Below are 15,711 nucleotides of genomic sequence, written 5' to 3'. Positions count from 1 at the left end.
GCATTTTGTGTATTCGGAAGTAATCACTCAATTGATGTGTATTAATGGGATCATATACAATCATTATAATACCAAACACATCCAGGAATTGAGCAAAACGGTAGTTTAAGACCCTAAAAAAAACATAATTTAGGCAAAGAAGCTGGGAATAAAGGGAGTAAAGGTGACTCACAGTGCTTTCTGGGCTCTCTGGGGGTGATGGGGAGAGATCTGAGTTTGAACTAGAGACTTCTGATTGTGATTCAGCCTTTACTGGAGACAGTTCTGAATATGAGGCCATATAACTCTGAAGACTTTCCTGCTGGGTCATGCTGGGGGGAGTGGAGGGTCCGACCTGCTGCGAGAGCTCCTGAGGAACCGGTGGAGGAGTGGAAGGCAAGGAAGTTGGAGAAAGAGGATACTGCCAGCCTGGATGAGAGCTCTGAGGGTAACCCTCCATCAGCAGCGTATTCTCAGGGCTGTGGTAGACATTGTTCTGTTGTTGGAAGCCCGCTGTGGAGTAATGCGCCTCTGCTGACGTCTGGTAATGTTGGGGGTACATGGAGGGGTAGCCTGACTGGGGGGCCATGTGAGAAGGTAGCTGCTGGGGGTACCCTGGATAGGAGAGCATCCCCTGGGTGGGCATGTTTCCAGGAGGGATGAAAGAGTGGGCCATGCTCATGGCCATGGAGATGACATTAGCTAAAGAAAACAGGGGCTGTGTGTGGACGGGCCACATGTTGGGGTGCTGGGGGCCAGAGGGGGACATGTTGACACTTTCATTGCTTCCGGGGCTTGGGGTCTCGCTCAGGGGACTCGAGGATGCGGGGGGTGGGGGGGTAACGGAGGAGAATGTAGGGTTACTGGCAACACGTGTGAGGGGAGGATGATAGCCTGGCTCGGGGGAACCTGGAGAGCCCGGGTACTGGAACGGGAAGTGACTGTGGCCCATGTAGGGTAAGTGGTAGTGCTGGTGGTGCGGAAGGAGGGACGCAGGGTTGTGGTGGTGCTGCTGCTGATACTGGACGGGAGACCCTGGAAGAGAAACATTTAAAAAAAGGTTTTAATTTGATGTTCAAAGTCAGTTTATTGGGTAATAACAATGCAAAGTCATGTTAAAAGGGTTAACTAATGTCTATATCTAACTTCAAGCCTAATAAGTGTTAGTTCCTCTGCCTACAAGGTTATATTTCTGGCTCGGTTTGTCTGTCTATCAGCAGGGTTCTGGAAAAACTACTGGCCCTATTTTCATGGGTGTAAGGGAATTGCATGGGCCAAGGAAGAGCTCATAAAAAGTTGGTTTGTATCCAAATCATACAGCAAATTCTTGAACGATGTCACACTTTCATTAACATTGCGAGATAACACTTGTGCTGCATTCATGTGGTGTTGGTTTATTTATTCCCTTACTCGTGAAATTCTTGTGACGCCCTAAAAAGTTGGAACAACAGCTCGGAAACAGCCATCAACGTGTTACAACAATAAAATACAACACATCCTCTTTGTAGTGTTCATGTTGTTTCCACATTACATCTTAAAGCTCATGACACTCCAAATTCGGAAGAACGACTTCCTAACTCGGAAAATGGGACCATCCCAGGAACAGTGGGCTTGATGGAGGTCTGCGCTAGTTTTAAATGAGAACCCCCCTGTAACAGTGGAATATTGCAATAATTGATCCAGAGGAAGAAGTTACATGACTCCTTCCTCTCTCCTCAGGGTTTGCTCAGTTAAATTCTTCCTGCACCCCCCTTCCAAGATGTACGCCATGTGGAGCAGAAATCCTTCCCGTACTTTCAAGTAATGGGTTTCCATGGTGAACAAAGACGTTTTGTTTAAAAAAAAGTATCCGACTATAATTGCATTTGTAAGCCGGAGCAGTTGCACACCGGACCTTCATGGCTGTGAGGCATTCAGCATCAATGGAGCGTTCGGGGACGTTTTTCGAGGAGTTAAAATGGAACACACGTGTGGTCACAACTTTTTTCATTGGACTGTGCGATTAAAGTCAGGATTTCGACATCCCTCCTTAGGGAGTAGTGGAAGATGCCAATAACCAAACCCCATCCATTGATTTGCCATTTCCCTCAACAATGGCTCCACAGTTATACACCCCGCCTCCTGTTCCTGATGATGCAAACAAGCCTCTAGTTTTTCCATGCAGACGGAAACATTGGTTAGGCAACACTCTATAAGGGTGGCGGGGGGCCAAGAAGCATTTCGCAAGAGACCACGCGGTGTACGTCCAGCAGTGAGGGGACACAGGACGAGAGGGGGACACAGGACGAGAGGGGGATCAGAGTGTTGGAATACGGGGGACACATGGAGGATGTGTGTTCTTTAATTGACTTCAAATGCCCCTCCTGTGGGGAGGGAGACTTTGAAGGAGGGAGGAGGCTTTCTTTGAAATTCTGTCAGGAGTTTGTGCTGGCAAACAGATGTGGCCGGCTATCGCAACACTGACGGAGAGCTCATGCTTTTACAGCGACAGCATTCACAGCTCCCCTAAAAGCTAGAAAGCGCCCTTCAGGTGAGGTAATTACCCAAGGGGCCCTGCTGCAAAGTAGACACAGACGAAAGCTTTGAGGTGTGGGGATGGTGGATGGCGCCATGCGAATGTCTGAACAATACCAAGAGCGGGCCCTGAGAAGGGGCGGGGGGAGGGTTATGAGGTAGCTGAGCTAACTTATTCTTTGCCAAAGGACTGTAACAATTTTTCAGTGTGTTGAAACAGTAAACAATGCGGGGCTTCTTCGCATAGGCACCAAAGGGAGGGCCCGAGGGCCATTTACCTGGGGCGTTGTGGAAAGACTGTGAGCGTAACAGAGGTCGCCCAGGTGAAGTAATGTCTGCACTGAAGAAGTCTCCATTGGGGCACGGGGGAGAGCCACGTAGCCCTACGCTGGGGTTAGCCACACTGAAGTCTATGGCAAGACACACATGCATGAATGGATGGATGATGAGCATTCACACACACACACAATGATCAAGCACGGTTAGAAATGATGATTGAAACAAATGAACGTTAATCTGACATGCTGTGAGAAGGCAGTTCACACACACTTAATGTTACTTGGTGAATTTTATGACATGGTTAAAAAAAAATGGCAGGCAGAAAAGTCCTAAGTATTCATTCACTCTACTACTCACTACTGCTAAAACGACTCGATTATCAAATCAAACTCTTGTTGGCAGAATGTTTACCCGACGTGAGACTTACCAGGCAAAGAAGAGGAGTGTGTTCGAGGAAGGGTGTGACTGTGCAAATTTGGCTGTAAAAGAGCACATTTGATACAATTTGATCTTAATATTCAACCATGGTATGATTCAGCTGCAGTTAAAAACGACTTTGCAGGGTTGATAGCCAACAATAATAGGTGGATCAAAGTTGTTTCATAGATGTCCCCAATATAGATGTCCCCAATATGAGTCAAGATCCAACAACAATAGGTTTTACACTTCCCATAATGCAACTTAGTAAGATGCAACCTACTATGATATTCTCCTTTTTTTGTTTACTTCACATCCACATTAGTAATACAGACTTTCAGCTCAGTGACCATTGTTGGGTATTCCTCTATCCACAGAAGGAATTTAACAACAGTTTTCACGAGTCCTTTTAATGCCCCTTTAAACAGAGGGAACTGTAACATTGGAGGCCTCAGACGACAGATAATGTACAGCCTGACCTCTAAGACGGCCGTAAAGAAACTGCTGTTACTTTGTGAGGAGCTGTTCCCATAATATATGTTATTAACCGGTTAGCAGAAACTATTGCTACATCTTTGTGCCAGTTTATGAAAAGTCTAGATTGCCACTGTGATCTGATTTAGTATCTCTCAATGAGGCCTATTTTTTGTGATAACCACAGACCAGAAATGTCATAACAAGGCTACGTTTTCTTTTTCTGGCAGTAATGGGCTTCCATACCATGGTTACTAGATGATGAATAGTATCCTGTGACACATTACAACATCTTCTAGATGGATTTGTGCAGCTGTACTTTGGGTTTAGTCCTAATTAGCAAACGTAAACATGCTAACCAGCTCAATTACGATGATGCAAATTGCAAACAGAAAACCTGCTTCACAATAGTTTGTTAGCATTTAGCTCAAAGCTCTGTCCTCACAGAGCTGCAGATTAATACTCCTGTTCTCAAGCGGTGGGTGGAGGAAACAAGCAACAGCCAAACAACAACCATAGCTTTCCAGGTATTCAAGCTCCGTTTGTACACGGTGTCTCTTCCAAAAACTCTCAGAATAGCGCCCTACCTCAGTCCTCAGTACTACTAAGGCCGGATCAGAGACAGAAAGATGAGTCTGAGGGCTTGTGGGTTTCTCCCCACTTCCACCAGCTGGACAGTGCTGGGAGGAGCAGCCATAATGAGCCTTATGGGATGTGGACCATGCAGTGTTTTTCATCAGCTGCTGGAGTGGATCCAGGAGAGATTTGACCACTGGAGTTCAGGCTAATTATGTAGCCAACGGGTCGGAAACATGGCAAACAAAGGTAGATAGCTGGCTGTGGAGGTTTAGTGTTCTTACTCAACCGCACATTGTGTTTAAAAACATGTTAGATCATTTTACTGGCGGGCACGAGGATATTTTGTTCTACAAAATGGAACACATCCTGGCAGAACAGAACCTTCTTTAAACAGACATACTGTATCTGAGTAGGCATTACGTCATATCTCGTACAAGACGGATCTGAACAACTCTTTTTGTTCTTCCTGGAAGTTGTCATTTTACAGTTTCACAGAATGTTAATCCAGAACATTTTAATGAATCCAAACATAAATTATTCTACGCATTTAATGTGGGCAGTTATGCTGGAAAGTTCATTATGGTATAAGCCCTGGAATGAGGTTGTGGTTGTGGCAACACATACATGTTTTTAAAAAGCAGGCGGGGGATTGTTTCCACAAATCACAGGGGTTTATGACGGTAGTGCTTTTAGTAACATTTTGTTCTAGATGAAAGAAGTACCTCAGGTGGATTTAAGAACCATTAACCTTGGATCTCTAAGGGCAGGCCTCAGGAGGGATTATGGACAGAGTAGAGAGCACTCTACCGAGGTAGAAAGCACTTCTCTCCATTTGATTTATGAGTCTGCCTTTCAGCGAGGCTCACTATGTAAATTATGACAGCATAGTCAAACAAACGCTCAGTTATTTCCTTTGTTCTGATCTGTGATGAGGGTGACTGTTGGCTCTGCTGCTGACCTGTGAAGAAGACAATGAGTTCACCCCGTTATGGAAAGCAGGGAGGAGGACCGGCTGCTCTTTGGCCATCAGAGCCTCGGCACGCTTGATGATGTCGCCCATGCGGTGGATGAAGCCCTCCTTCTCTGATGGCAGGATGAACTCATTGTGCACCTAGAAGACGCAAGGACAACGATGAAAGAAGTATTTAGATTCTCTAGTTTGGTAAAGAAAAAAAAGCAGCAATACCACAATGGGATATACTCTATTATATTTTTGGCCTTTAAATGTATGTTAAAGTATACAAGTGTCATCAGCAAAAAGGATGGAAAGTATCCAAACGTGTAAGAAAATAGATCCTGAGTGTTATGTTTTGATATGATATATGATATATATGATATTAGGTATTGGGTCAAATTTAATGCGATCCAACAGCTCAGCAATAAATTAGGTATTCATTTAATGATATGTCTATTATTGAGGTTGCTTTGTGGTATTGAAATGGATTTCATTTTATTGAGAGGTGTTGATAATATATTGCGCACCAAATTTCAAACTAAATAAGGTTAGAGTATTCTATATATATTTAACACTACCACAAATTACAACCAGAAAAAAACATATATCAGAAAATGTATAATAGAGAAAAAGTGCCATACAACGTGACTAGATGTACTTTCCCCCACTGTAAATAAATAAATAAATACAGTAGAAGAAAATGTGCTTCCATGAATACAAGGCGTTCTTGTTGTATATTGTTGTGTCCATCTATGAAATCTTTCCACCTCTCAGCAAATGATTATTCTTGGGGAAAAGTACATGAATCATCTCATGTAAATCCACACTCCAGCACTTTGTTGGGAGAGGTTTTGCTGTGAATTGTGGGTTGGGGTGTGGTGACCTAACTGTTAGCATGGCATAATTCAGCTCATTTAAAACCCTGGACTGATAACCATAGCCTGTTGGGATGCCAACCAACCCTGCTGCGCCCAGGACTGAGTAAACAAAAGCCCACTGTGTTTCTAGAGTCAGGAACACAGTACATTCTGCTCTGCCTCAGCCTCACCCTGTAATGATGTTAGTAACGACAGCAACAGGGGGATGCTCACCTGCGTCACTCACTTCACAGACATAAGATATACTATCAGACAGATATAGGAGCGACAAACAAAAGGCTGTTAACTGGACGCACAATGAATCATGTGTACGTCCAGCTGAGACACAGGAATCTGGAAGACTTATCAGCTGACAGAGTGAATCTTTTGTTTATTTCTGAATCCTCTAAAGTGCCAGGAGGTTTATTCTCTTACAGACACTAGTTCCACATATTAGTTCCATTGTGTAAAGTCCCCTTTATTTCTCCATGTGCGTTGTGTTCAAGCTCCACATTCAGGCTACACATACTCTCTGAATAAGGTTTAGACTACAGGGATCAAAATGTCAGTATGATCAATCAAGTGGTATGCTGAGAAAAATCAATGTGTGGAATCATTTGTTCCTAAGAATATATGATCTATCAAAAAGCTCCAACTTCTGCTTTATAAACAATTCTTTTATTTGAGAATTTACCACTAATAGATACATTCTACCAGACACATTTCCTAAGGTGTTGATTCTATCAGCACTTATTTATTAGTTATAGTGAAAAAAATAGAGAAAGAAAAGGTGGGTTTTCGCAGCTTGGAATCATCTCCAAAATATAATCAACTAATCCAGAACCAAATTTCACAAGAATTCAATACCATTCACCGATAAAGTAAATAACTTAATCGAAAACAAAAGACACCCTTTTATGCTTTTGGGGTTTAACCCTAACCCTTTTCCTGTAGTGTGTTTCATAGGTTTCCATCCATCCATCTTCTCCCGCTTATCCGTGGTCGGGTCGCGGGGGTAGCAGTTCCAGCAGAGAGCCCCAAACTTCCTTTTCCCTGGCGACATCAACCAGCTCTGACTGGGGGATCCCAAGGCGCTCCCAGGCCAGCGAAGAGATATAATCCCTCCACCTGGTCCTAGGTCTACCCCTTGGTCTCTTCCCAGCTGGACGTGCCTGGAACACCTCCCTAGGGAGGCGCCCAGGTGGCATCCTAACTAGGTGCCCGAACCACCTCAACTGGCTCCTTTCGACGCGAAGGAGGAGCGGCTCAACTCCGAGTCCCTCCCGGATGACCGAACTTCTCACCTTATCCCTAAGGGAGACACCAGCCACCCTGCGGAGAAAACCCATCTCGGCCGCTTGTATCCGCGATCTCGTTCTTTCGGTCATGACCCATCCTTCATGACCATAGGTGAGGGTAGGAACGAAAATGGCCCGGTAGACAGAGAGCTTTGCCTTCTGGCTCAGCTCCCTTTTCGTCACAACGGTGCGGTAAAGCGACTGCAGTACCGCTCCCGCTGCTCCGATTCTCCGGCCCATCTCACGCTCCATTGTTCCCTCACTCGAGAACAAGACCCCGAGATACTTGAACTCCTTCACTTGGGGTAAGGACTCATTCCCTACTTGGAGTGGACAGTCCATCGGTTTCCTGCTGAGAACCATGGCCTCAGATTTGGAGGTGCTGATCCTCATCCCAGCCGCTTCACACTCGGTTGCGAACCGATCCAGTGAGTGCTGAAGGTCGCAGACCGATGAAGCCATCAGAACCACATCATCTGCAAAAAGCAGTGGTGCAATCCTTAGTCCACCGAACTGCAGACCCCCTCCCCCACGACTACGCCTCGAAATCCGGGATTGGTGACGAGACATATACCACGTGAAGACACATTACGTGATCTGTTTCATAGGTTTGTGTGCATGTAAATGGTCTGCCAAGGCTAAAATCCCAAAGTTCCCTCCAGAGGGATCACAACAGAGCCGGCCAGCTGACCAATCAGAGCAGACTTGGCTCTGGTTTCAGACAGAGGGTGAAAAGAGGTGCTGCAGCACAGGCAGTAAGAGAAAAATAAGGACCTTTTTGAACATTAAAGCATGGAAACATGTCACAGTAGAGTAGAGGCACTAAATACAAATATGAACCTGAACATTAGCATAATAGGGCCCCTTAAAAGTTTCTTTTTAATTGATTAAAGTGTTTTATTATGAACTATCTGAATATGGTTCCTGTTGATCATTAAGGACCAGTAAAGGCTCACCATGACAGCAGCGATGTCTTCGGGGTTATCTCCATCCAGGTCGAACTTGAAGGTTACCATCTTGTCATTGTGCGTCTGCAGCTGACACTCCACCACCCGGTCCACTTTATCAGAGAGCTGCAGAGACGGACAGGATCAATGGTAATGACAGCTTTCCGTTTACCCTGGTCAAACACTGAGCAACATTAAACAGGAGAACAATGTGCTTCTGTATGCATGTTTCTGTGTGAGCAAACACGAGGTCATGCACTGTAAAATGTGCCGCGGTTATGTGTGCTGAACGATGCCTTCTTTGCACATGTGGTTATGCATGATCCGTTTGTCTCCAGTGCAAACATGTCCTTTAAAAGACCACAGTGTGCTGATCCGGAGAGAAATGTACTTCGGTTGCCGACGGGAAGAACAGACTAATGAAGTCCCATTATCCGGGTGGAGCTTTTCTGCTCCCTCATAAATAACATAAATCAGATAATCTAATCATTCAATCTAGCTGATTTATTTGTTTATGATGTTCTTGTGCTGTGTTGTTTGTAATTAAACAAAACTTGTGATTTATCGTACCCCTGTGATGCGCAGCCTTGAGCGAGCCCTCCTTTTGAAAAGCTTCCCAGCTGTTCGCTTCGCAGCTGTTTTCTCGTTCTTCTCTGATAGGCCCTCGTAGCCGTCACTCAAGCCTGAGGTCACATCGGAGGCGTAGCTGCAGAGAAATACATCAAAAAAGCTACTAGTTAGAAATACTTAGGAGAGGGCGAGGTATAGCGGGAATTCAAAAGAAAGGAGGAATATATTTGTGCTTTTCGTGAACAAAGTTGAAATGACAGTCTATGAGCTTAAGCTCGTTTTCTTCTCAAAAGGTTTGTGAATTTGAAACTTTATTCTCAACATTTTGACTAATCTCTTCCTATTTTAAACTTGGTTTTTCAACATATTCAACTTAATTCTCAACATTGGGAAGTTATTATTAAAAAGGCATTTCAACTTTTGACTTATTCTGCAAATTAAATAAAAATCTTCCTAGCTTCCTCCTCAGACCTTTTTCTTTTAAATAAATGACTAGCAATGATTTGGGAATTCCAACTGTATTCACATCATTCTAACTTTAATCTTTAAATGCAAAAATAAAGAAAAAATCTCCCTCTTATTTTTTTCCTTATGCCTTGCCAGAATCATCTTCCAGAAGATACCTCAAAAAGCAATTGAAACATTTCTCAGGCAGAAATTCTGAAGTATTTCCTCATGTAACACAACTGTATTGAACATCCATGATCTCTGATAGTCTTGGCATCACACATAATAATAATAAACAGCTCTCTGAAGTGTCAAATAAAGCCTTGATGTGTTACAGTGGCATGTCTCATGGGTGTAAACAGCATAGTTAAACAATAGCATTTAACGAGGCCTGCTCAGAGTCTTTAAGAAGCTCCATGGTGTTCGTCTTCCATGTGCTCCGTTGTATTTATACAAGTTTGAGGTTTCAGGGAACCTGGAGAACATTCAGGGTTTTTATAAAAAGCTTTTTGGCTCAGCAAACTGTGTCTCCTGGGTCTGTTTGGACTCCCACTCCATCCACCTCTCCAGCGCAGGCGGCAGATATTCACAGGCTTGCTGGTTGGCAGCGTCCCCCAGTCTCTATTTAAAGACCTTGGGTCACTTTAGTTCAGAGTCAAGTCTGTGTTCACCTTTAAACACTAAGTACATAGACAAAATAAGATTTGCGTAAATATTGCAAGCCACAATGTAATGCAGTTCTGCTCATGCGTAATCTGAGGCTTTTCGCAGAGGAGGAGTTCATTCATGGAATATAAATAGTGCTTGCTAGGTTGCTATGAAACATGATTATCAAATGGACTTGACATTTGTTTCATTTAGCTGCTGACAGGCCGGATAAACTCAGTTATGGGGGATAAACTGAGCTGAGGCATTTTGACATTATACTCTTAGTATTGGCTCAATAACAGGGAATAACTGGATGCACATATACATTTCAAGATGTTTTGACAATGATTTTGAGAATGGATTAGTCAGGATTAGCTGCTTTTCTTTTTTCTCATATCACGGTTAACTGTTTATAGTTACACACACACACACACACACACACACACACACACACACACACACACACACACACACACACACACACACACACACACACACACACACACACACACACACACACACACACACACACACACACACACACACACACACACACACACACACACACACACACACACACACACACACACACACACACACACACACACACACACACACACTGTCTGCTCGTCCATTGTTTTGCTCTAATGCCATAATAAAGCCCCTCTCTGCCTCAACATGAAACACGGGGCCTCCACAACATCACACCAAACCCTGCGAGGGTCCACGGTGCCTCTGCAATAAAAACACAGGAGAGCCTGTCCATTGCATCAAGCTTGTTGTCTCAGCCCCACAGATGTGCAGGAGGAGGAGGAGGAGGAGGAGGAGGAGGAGGAGGAGGAGGAGGAGGAGGAGGAGGGCCAGACAGTTCTACTACATTCTTATTGATTTGCTGGCCTCTAACCCAAATAAAGACTATTGAACTCCACTGTTTCTTGGTTTGAAATAGAGTAGAGAAGGAGGCTGCAGAACGTTACCTTTCCACAGGAGAGTTGAAGCCGCTCGGGGAGCCGTGTTCTGTGCTGTTGGATACTGCAATACTCTATGAATAGAAATGAAGGAAGTGGTTAGAGAAACAAAGGTGAAAGACTTTTAATGATGTCTTCTTCCATTCAAGGTTTAGAAAAAGATAGTGCCAGGGAAAATGTTTCACGGTCTGGAATTTCAGTGCTTAAGTGATTGATAGATTTTCTTCAAATCTTTTGTTTTTACACTAAATGTTTATTTTTCCCCATATGCATCAATTATTTATCTTCAATTTGGCAGATGCTTTCATAAAATTGGCACATACGTCATAGTTTTAACCAGGGATGGCAATCTTCTGGCAATCCACCACTTTGGTGCAGAGTAAATTATTAATCATAAATTAAGCCTTTAGATGGATTGCCTAGTAATTTGGCTTGGATATTATATCCCCCTGATTTTCAGCTTGTGCATATCATCTGGTCAAGATGACCTTTTTTCCCATACTTTAATATTGGTCAAAAAATACCTCTAAAAACAACGACATTTAGCATTAAGCTTAAAGCAAGCACAGACCTTCTGAGCCCGTAAAACTCAACTTCAACAACAAAGGACATCTTTAGCTATGCAAATGTGAAACTAAATGTCCTGAACACAATTAATCCTGGTTGGGAGGAAAATAATTACACTTTTAAAGCTTCTCAATAGGGTGAACATTCAAGATAGCTTAAAACGACCTCTTTTCAGTGACTAAAAGTTATCTTAGAGGGTTATTGATTCATTAGTGTTGGTAACATCTTTAGTAACCTTGTACTTAAATAGCAGTGAGTTATGATTGGTGAAGGTTTTGTGTACCTTATTATCAGGGGTTACTTTACAACCATAAACTGTGTACATAGCTCTCTGTCAGAACTGTATTAGACCAAGTAATGATGACGGAGGTCCCATAAAGCCTTTAAAGTCATGCTTCCCGCTATAGCCCCCGCCACGCTTCCCACATTGATGACAGGTTCTTCACTGAGACCACTCACCGAGGGGAAGCGGAGCGCTGGTATGGGAAGGCCATTTGCAGAACGGTTGTCGGTCTGCGTGGTGGGAGGGGTTGCGTTGAAGCTGCCAGCCTCCAGAGGATCCTGAAGACCAGAGGAGCTCAGATAGCCGTCCGTCTCACAGTCAGCTGTTTCAAATATACAGACACAAGCCGTTAGCATGTGACCAACTGTGTACCATACACACTCTCAGGCACACACACACATGATCTGAAGTAACACATGTAATGACCCCAAACTCAGTCATACCACACACAAACAATAACAATGTATAACACTGTGGATTAGCACTGCTCTGGAGCCATACAGGAGCATTTATTTGGACAAATGCATGCATTTAATGAAAGCACTCAGGTGGACACACACAATGGGATAACACTGCCAGGGACTGAATAATTGAGTTATCCACAGTTTCACATTTCGCTGTATGCTTCCCATGTGCTCTGAGAACAGAACTGCTTCCTGTTCAGTACAATTTAACTTTTTATGATGACTTCTTGATGGAAAAACGACATCAAATCAAATTGAGGGGTCAAAGAACAGATCCACCTGATGCACGTGTGAGTAGAACATGATCATAGTCACACTATTAGTAGAAGTACAGTTTCTGTATCCAGTGGTGAAATGTAACCTTGTGTGCACATTTGCTCAAAGACTTTTCTTGAGTATACATTTTAAGACACTTTTTAGAACTTTTCGGAGGGAAATATTGTACTTTTTACAATACATAAATCTTACAGTTATTGCAGATTTATTTTAATTTGAAATGTAATGACTACTTTTTTGTATTTTTGCTTTGTTATTTATTGTTACAGTCTGATATAGTTGGTTTTATTTAAAATGTAGCATAAGTATATGACTTCATTAAAATGATGCAAAAGCAAAACAATGCAGATTGATCAAATGCAATATGGGTAAGAGGAACAATTATGTATTTTAGCTTTTTGGGTGAACTGTCACTTTAAGGACTTGTGGTGCTGCAAAACAAATTGGATCACTTTCAAATATCCAATTGGTTTTATACGTGTTTCCTAATCCTAGAGGGTTGAAATAAAGAAATAAAAAAATGACCACAGATCAGGAGTGTGAACAAACTTTCATGCTATAAGAGACGGCTCACAGTTAGCAGAGGACAGGCTGTTGTGGCGGATGTAGAAGTGCTGGTCTGCCTCTGGCTCCTCAGGCTCTGCGGGGTAGTTGGAGCTGACTCCAGAGTCCACAGAGCTGGTGACAGGGGACAGTAAGGGGGCCGGAGATGTCAGGGCCGGGATGGGGGACTCTCTTGCAACCACATCGCTGACTTTATGTAGCGCAGAGTTAATCTCTGCTTCTTCCTCTAAGGCTTCTCGCTCCTGCTTCTTCTTCCGCTCCTCCGCAAGGCGTCTCAGCTTTGCCCTCTGCCGCTTGATGGCCGCTACCCTGTCCCGTATGGCCTTGGCCACCAGCTTGAAGTCTGCCTCACACACAAAACCAAGTACAACCTGCATAACAAGACAGAGCTCAGTCAGGGCAAAACAAAAACACATTTGCTTAAATCAAAGTAAATTGTGTGGATAATGTACGTAGAAATGTTGCACTGATCACGCAAGCTGCGGCACCAACAGTCTTAAACAGGCTCCTGTAACAGCCAGTGCACCAGACACTCAGTCCAAACTTGCCACTCAACACATAGTCAGATTACAGAACATTGGACGGACGAGATGCCGATACCAAATTTGATCTTGATGAAAACTACCACAAAGAGGTAAACAAGTAAGGAATTGTGGCCTGCATTTTCATTAAATATGACCTCTAAGAAGAGGGTTCTGAAGGACATAAGGGCCTGTTGCGTAACAAGCAAGAGAGTCATTATATTATTAAGATGTGACCTCGGCTGCTTCCACACACTCTCACATTTCAAACCGCTGATGATTAAAAGCCGTGCCCTTGACGCACCCTGCATGGGCTCTCTTTATGTTTTGGAGCACATTTCTAAGTTTCTGCAGACATGACAGAAGCGTTAAAAGAAGCCTTACGATTCTGGACTGCATTAGTGAGGCTGCTATGACTGTTTGGGGTCAAGGGTCAAAATACAGAACTCAAAAATAAATGTCTATATCACTTTTGATGCCAGACTCCATGATGCGATGTTAGCTTAGCATTGGAAATATAGCTGTTACATTATCTGATTATCATAACACTATTATTATTGCCAGAACATTCAAAAGAAAATTAACTTTATCTAAAGGAAATTTGGAGAAAAATAAATGGCTACAGAGTACCATGTCAGACGAGTAAGGAAAGAAACAAAAGCAGTTTTTATGATTCAATCAGAGTCAATGAAGATATGTTATTAGCCTGAAACCTGGGCTAGTGACCTTCGTTTATAAGTTCCTCTCTCTGTGCCTCAGTTCTGTCCTGGTCAACAGAATTGAGTTCTGAGCCATCCAAGCATTGATGTCTAAAATGCACTTGTGGTAGGCATCAATAGGGCCTTGTGTCATCAGGAGGCAAAGTGAAGGAGAGTGGAGTATAATCAATATAACTTAACATAAATTATTAATTTGTTTATTATTCCTGATGGCTATACCAAGGAGCAGAACATACAGAATAAAATGGGCTGGGCCTAGGTACGAGCCTTGTGGTACACCACGGCTGATGTTATATGTTAATCACAGGGGAACCAAAAATATCTACCTGTTAAGTAAGATTCACTACAGAAAACTTCTAGAGAAGCGCACCTGTTTTTGTTAACACATTTTTTTGTATCAAGTGCTGAACTCAGAACAAAAGAACAGGGATAAAACACTGAAATGTGCTGCAAACTCTTCACATCTACTATAATAAGCTACAACAAACATTACAACTGAGTTACATTTATTTTGTTAGGAGGAATTTGAGGCTTAATTGTGTTAAGAAAAATAGGTCAATATTACCTATATATATGCTGTCTGGATATACTACATATCCAGACAGCACTCCCCCAGAAAACCTATAAAAAGCTATTATCATAAATCTAGAGGCAGTGTATGTGTGGCTGAAGATCTGTTGATCTGGAATCAATTACTCAATTTCCTCACTAATGGTTGCAACAAACTGGGTCAGTAAATCATTAAGGGGCCTTACAATATACAGTCTTCATGTGTTGGCCTACCATCTCCTGAGACACTTCCTCGGGCACGTCTTTGTAAAGCTCGAAGAGGAACTCGATGGCGTTGTTTTCTTTGTACTTCCCGTGGAGCTTCTTGGTGTCATCCATGCGCAGCCACAGTTTCAGGCCCGACTTCACCATGTCATCCTCCTCTGCCAGCTCCACATGGACGCCATTGTTCTCTTGGAAGAAGGGGTGTTCCAGGAGGTCCTGAATAGTGTACCTGCAGTATAGGAAGACAACCAGTTAGAGAGGATTGGTTTAGAGTTGTTGCACCTTGTACTAAAGTTGTTTCTGATAACTTCTAATCATCCATAACTTAACAAAAAACACTTCAGTTTGGAGAATTGCATCATCAGGTTATTAGATTTGTTTTTCTCCCATTTACATGTACACCTAAAACGGGATGTTGTGCAAAATCACATCAATCTTGAAAAGCATGGTCTATGACAGTGTTTTGGTCAACATGTAGCGTAAAGATGTCTAATAACAATGTAATCTTCCTGGTTTTGCAAATGTAGTTTTGATTCAGAGACCATACTGATGCCTCTTTGTATCATGTCTATACTAAGCAAGATGTGGAAGCAGAATCCCAGGTTTCTCAA

The 15,711-nt window shown here is 43.0% G+C and overlaps 1 protein-coding gene across 1 annotated transcript in view; it reads right to left on the bottom strand.

Annotated features, from left to right (window-relative positions):
* wnk4a (WNK lysine deficient protein kinase 4a) overlaps window positions 1-15,711 on the bottom strand; it is a 54,331-nt gene that overhangs the window by 6,237 nt on the left and 32,383 nt on the right. Inside the window, exons 7-16 of the mRNA XM_034107202.2 lie at window positions 15,110-15,329; window positions 13,097-13,457; window positions 11,959-12,104; window positions 10,942-11,006; window positions 8,870-9,005; window positions 8,309-8,425; window positions 5,201-5,353; window positions 3,200-3,251; window positions 2,772-2,903; window positions 173-1,014 (exon numbers count right to left, since the gene is read on the bottom strand). Coding sequence (XP_033963093.1) covers window positions 173-1,014; window positions 2,772-2,903; window positions 3,200-3,251; window positions 5,201-5,353; window positions 8,309-8,425; window positions 8,870-9,005; window positions 10,942-11,006; window positions 11,959-12,104; window positions 13,097-13,457; window positions 15,110-15,329 — 2,224 coding nt within the window. The remainder of the gene's footprint in view (window positions 1-172; window positions 1,015-2,771; window positions 2,904-3,199; window positions 3,252-5,200; window positions 5,354-8,308; window positions 8,426-8,869; window positions 9,006-10,941; window positions 11,007-11,958; window positions 12,105-13,096; window positions 13,458-15,109; window positions 15,330-15,711) is intronic.

Source organism: Pseudochaenichthys georgianus, chromosome 19 (assembly GCF_902827115.2).
Source record: "Pseudochaenichthys georgianus chromosome 19, fPseGeo1.2, whole genome shotgun sequence".
NCBI lineage: Eukaryota > Metazoa > Chordata > Actinopteri > Perciformes > Channichthyidae > Pseudochaenichthys > Pseudochaenichthys georgianus.
Note: the sequence above shows the minus strand (reverse complement) of the source record. Positions and strands in the feature narration are given on the sequence as shown.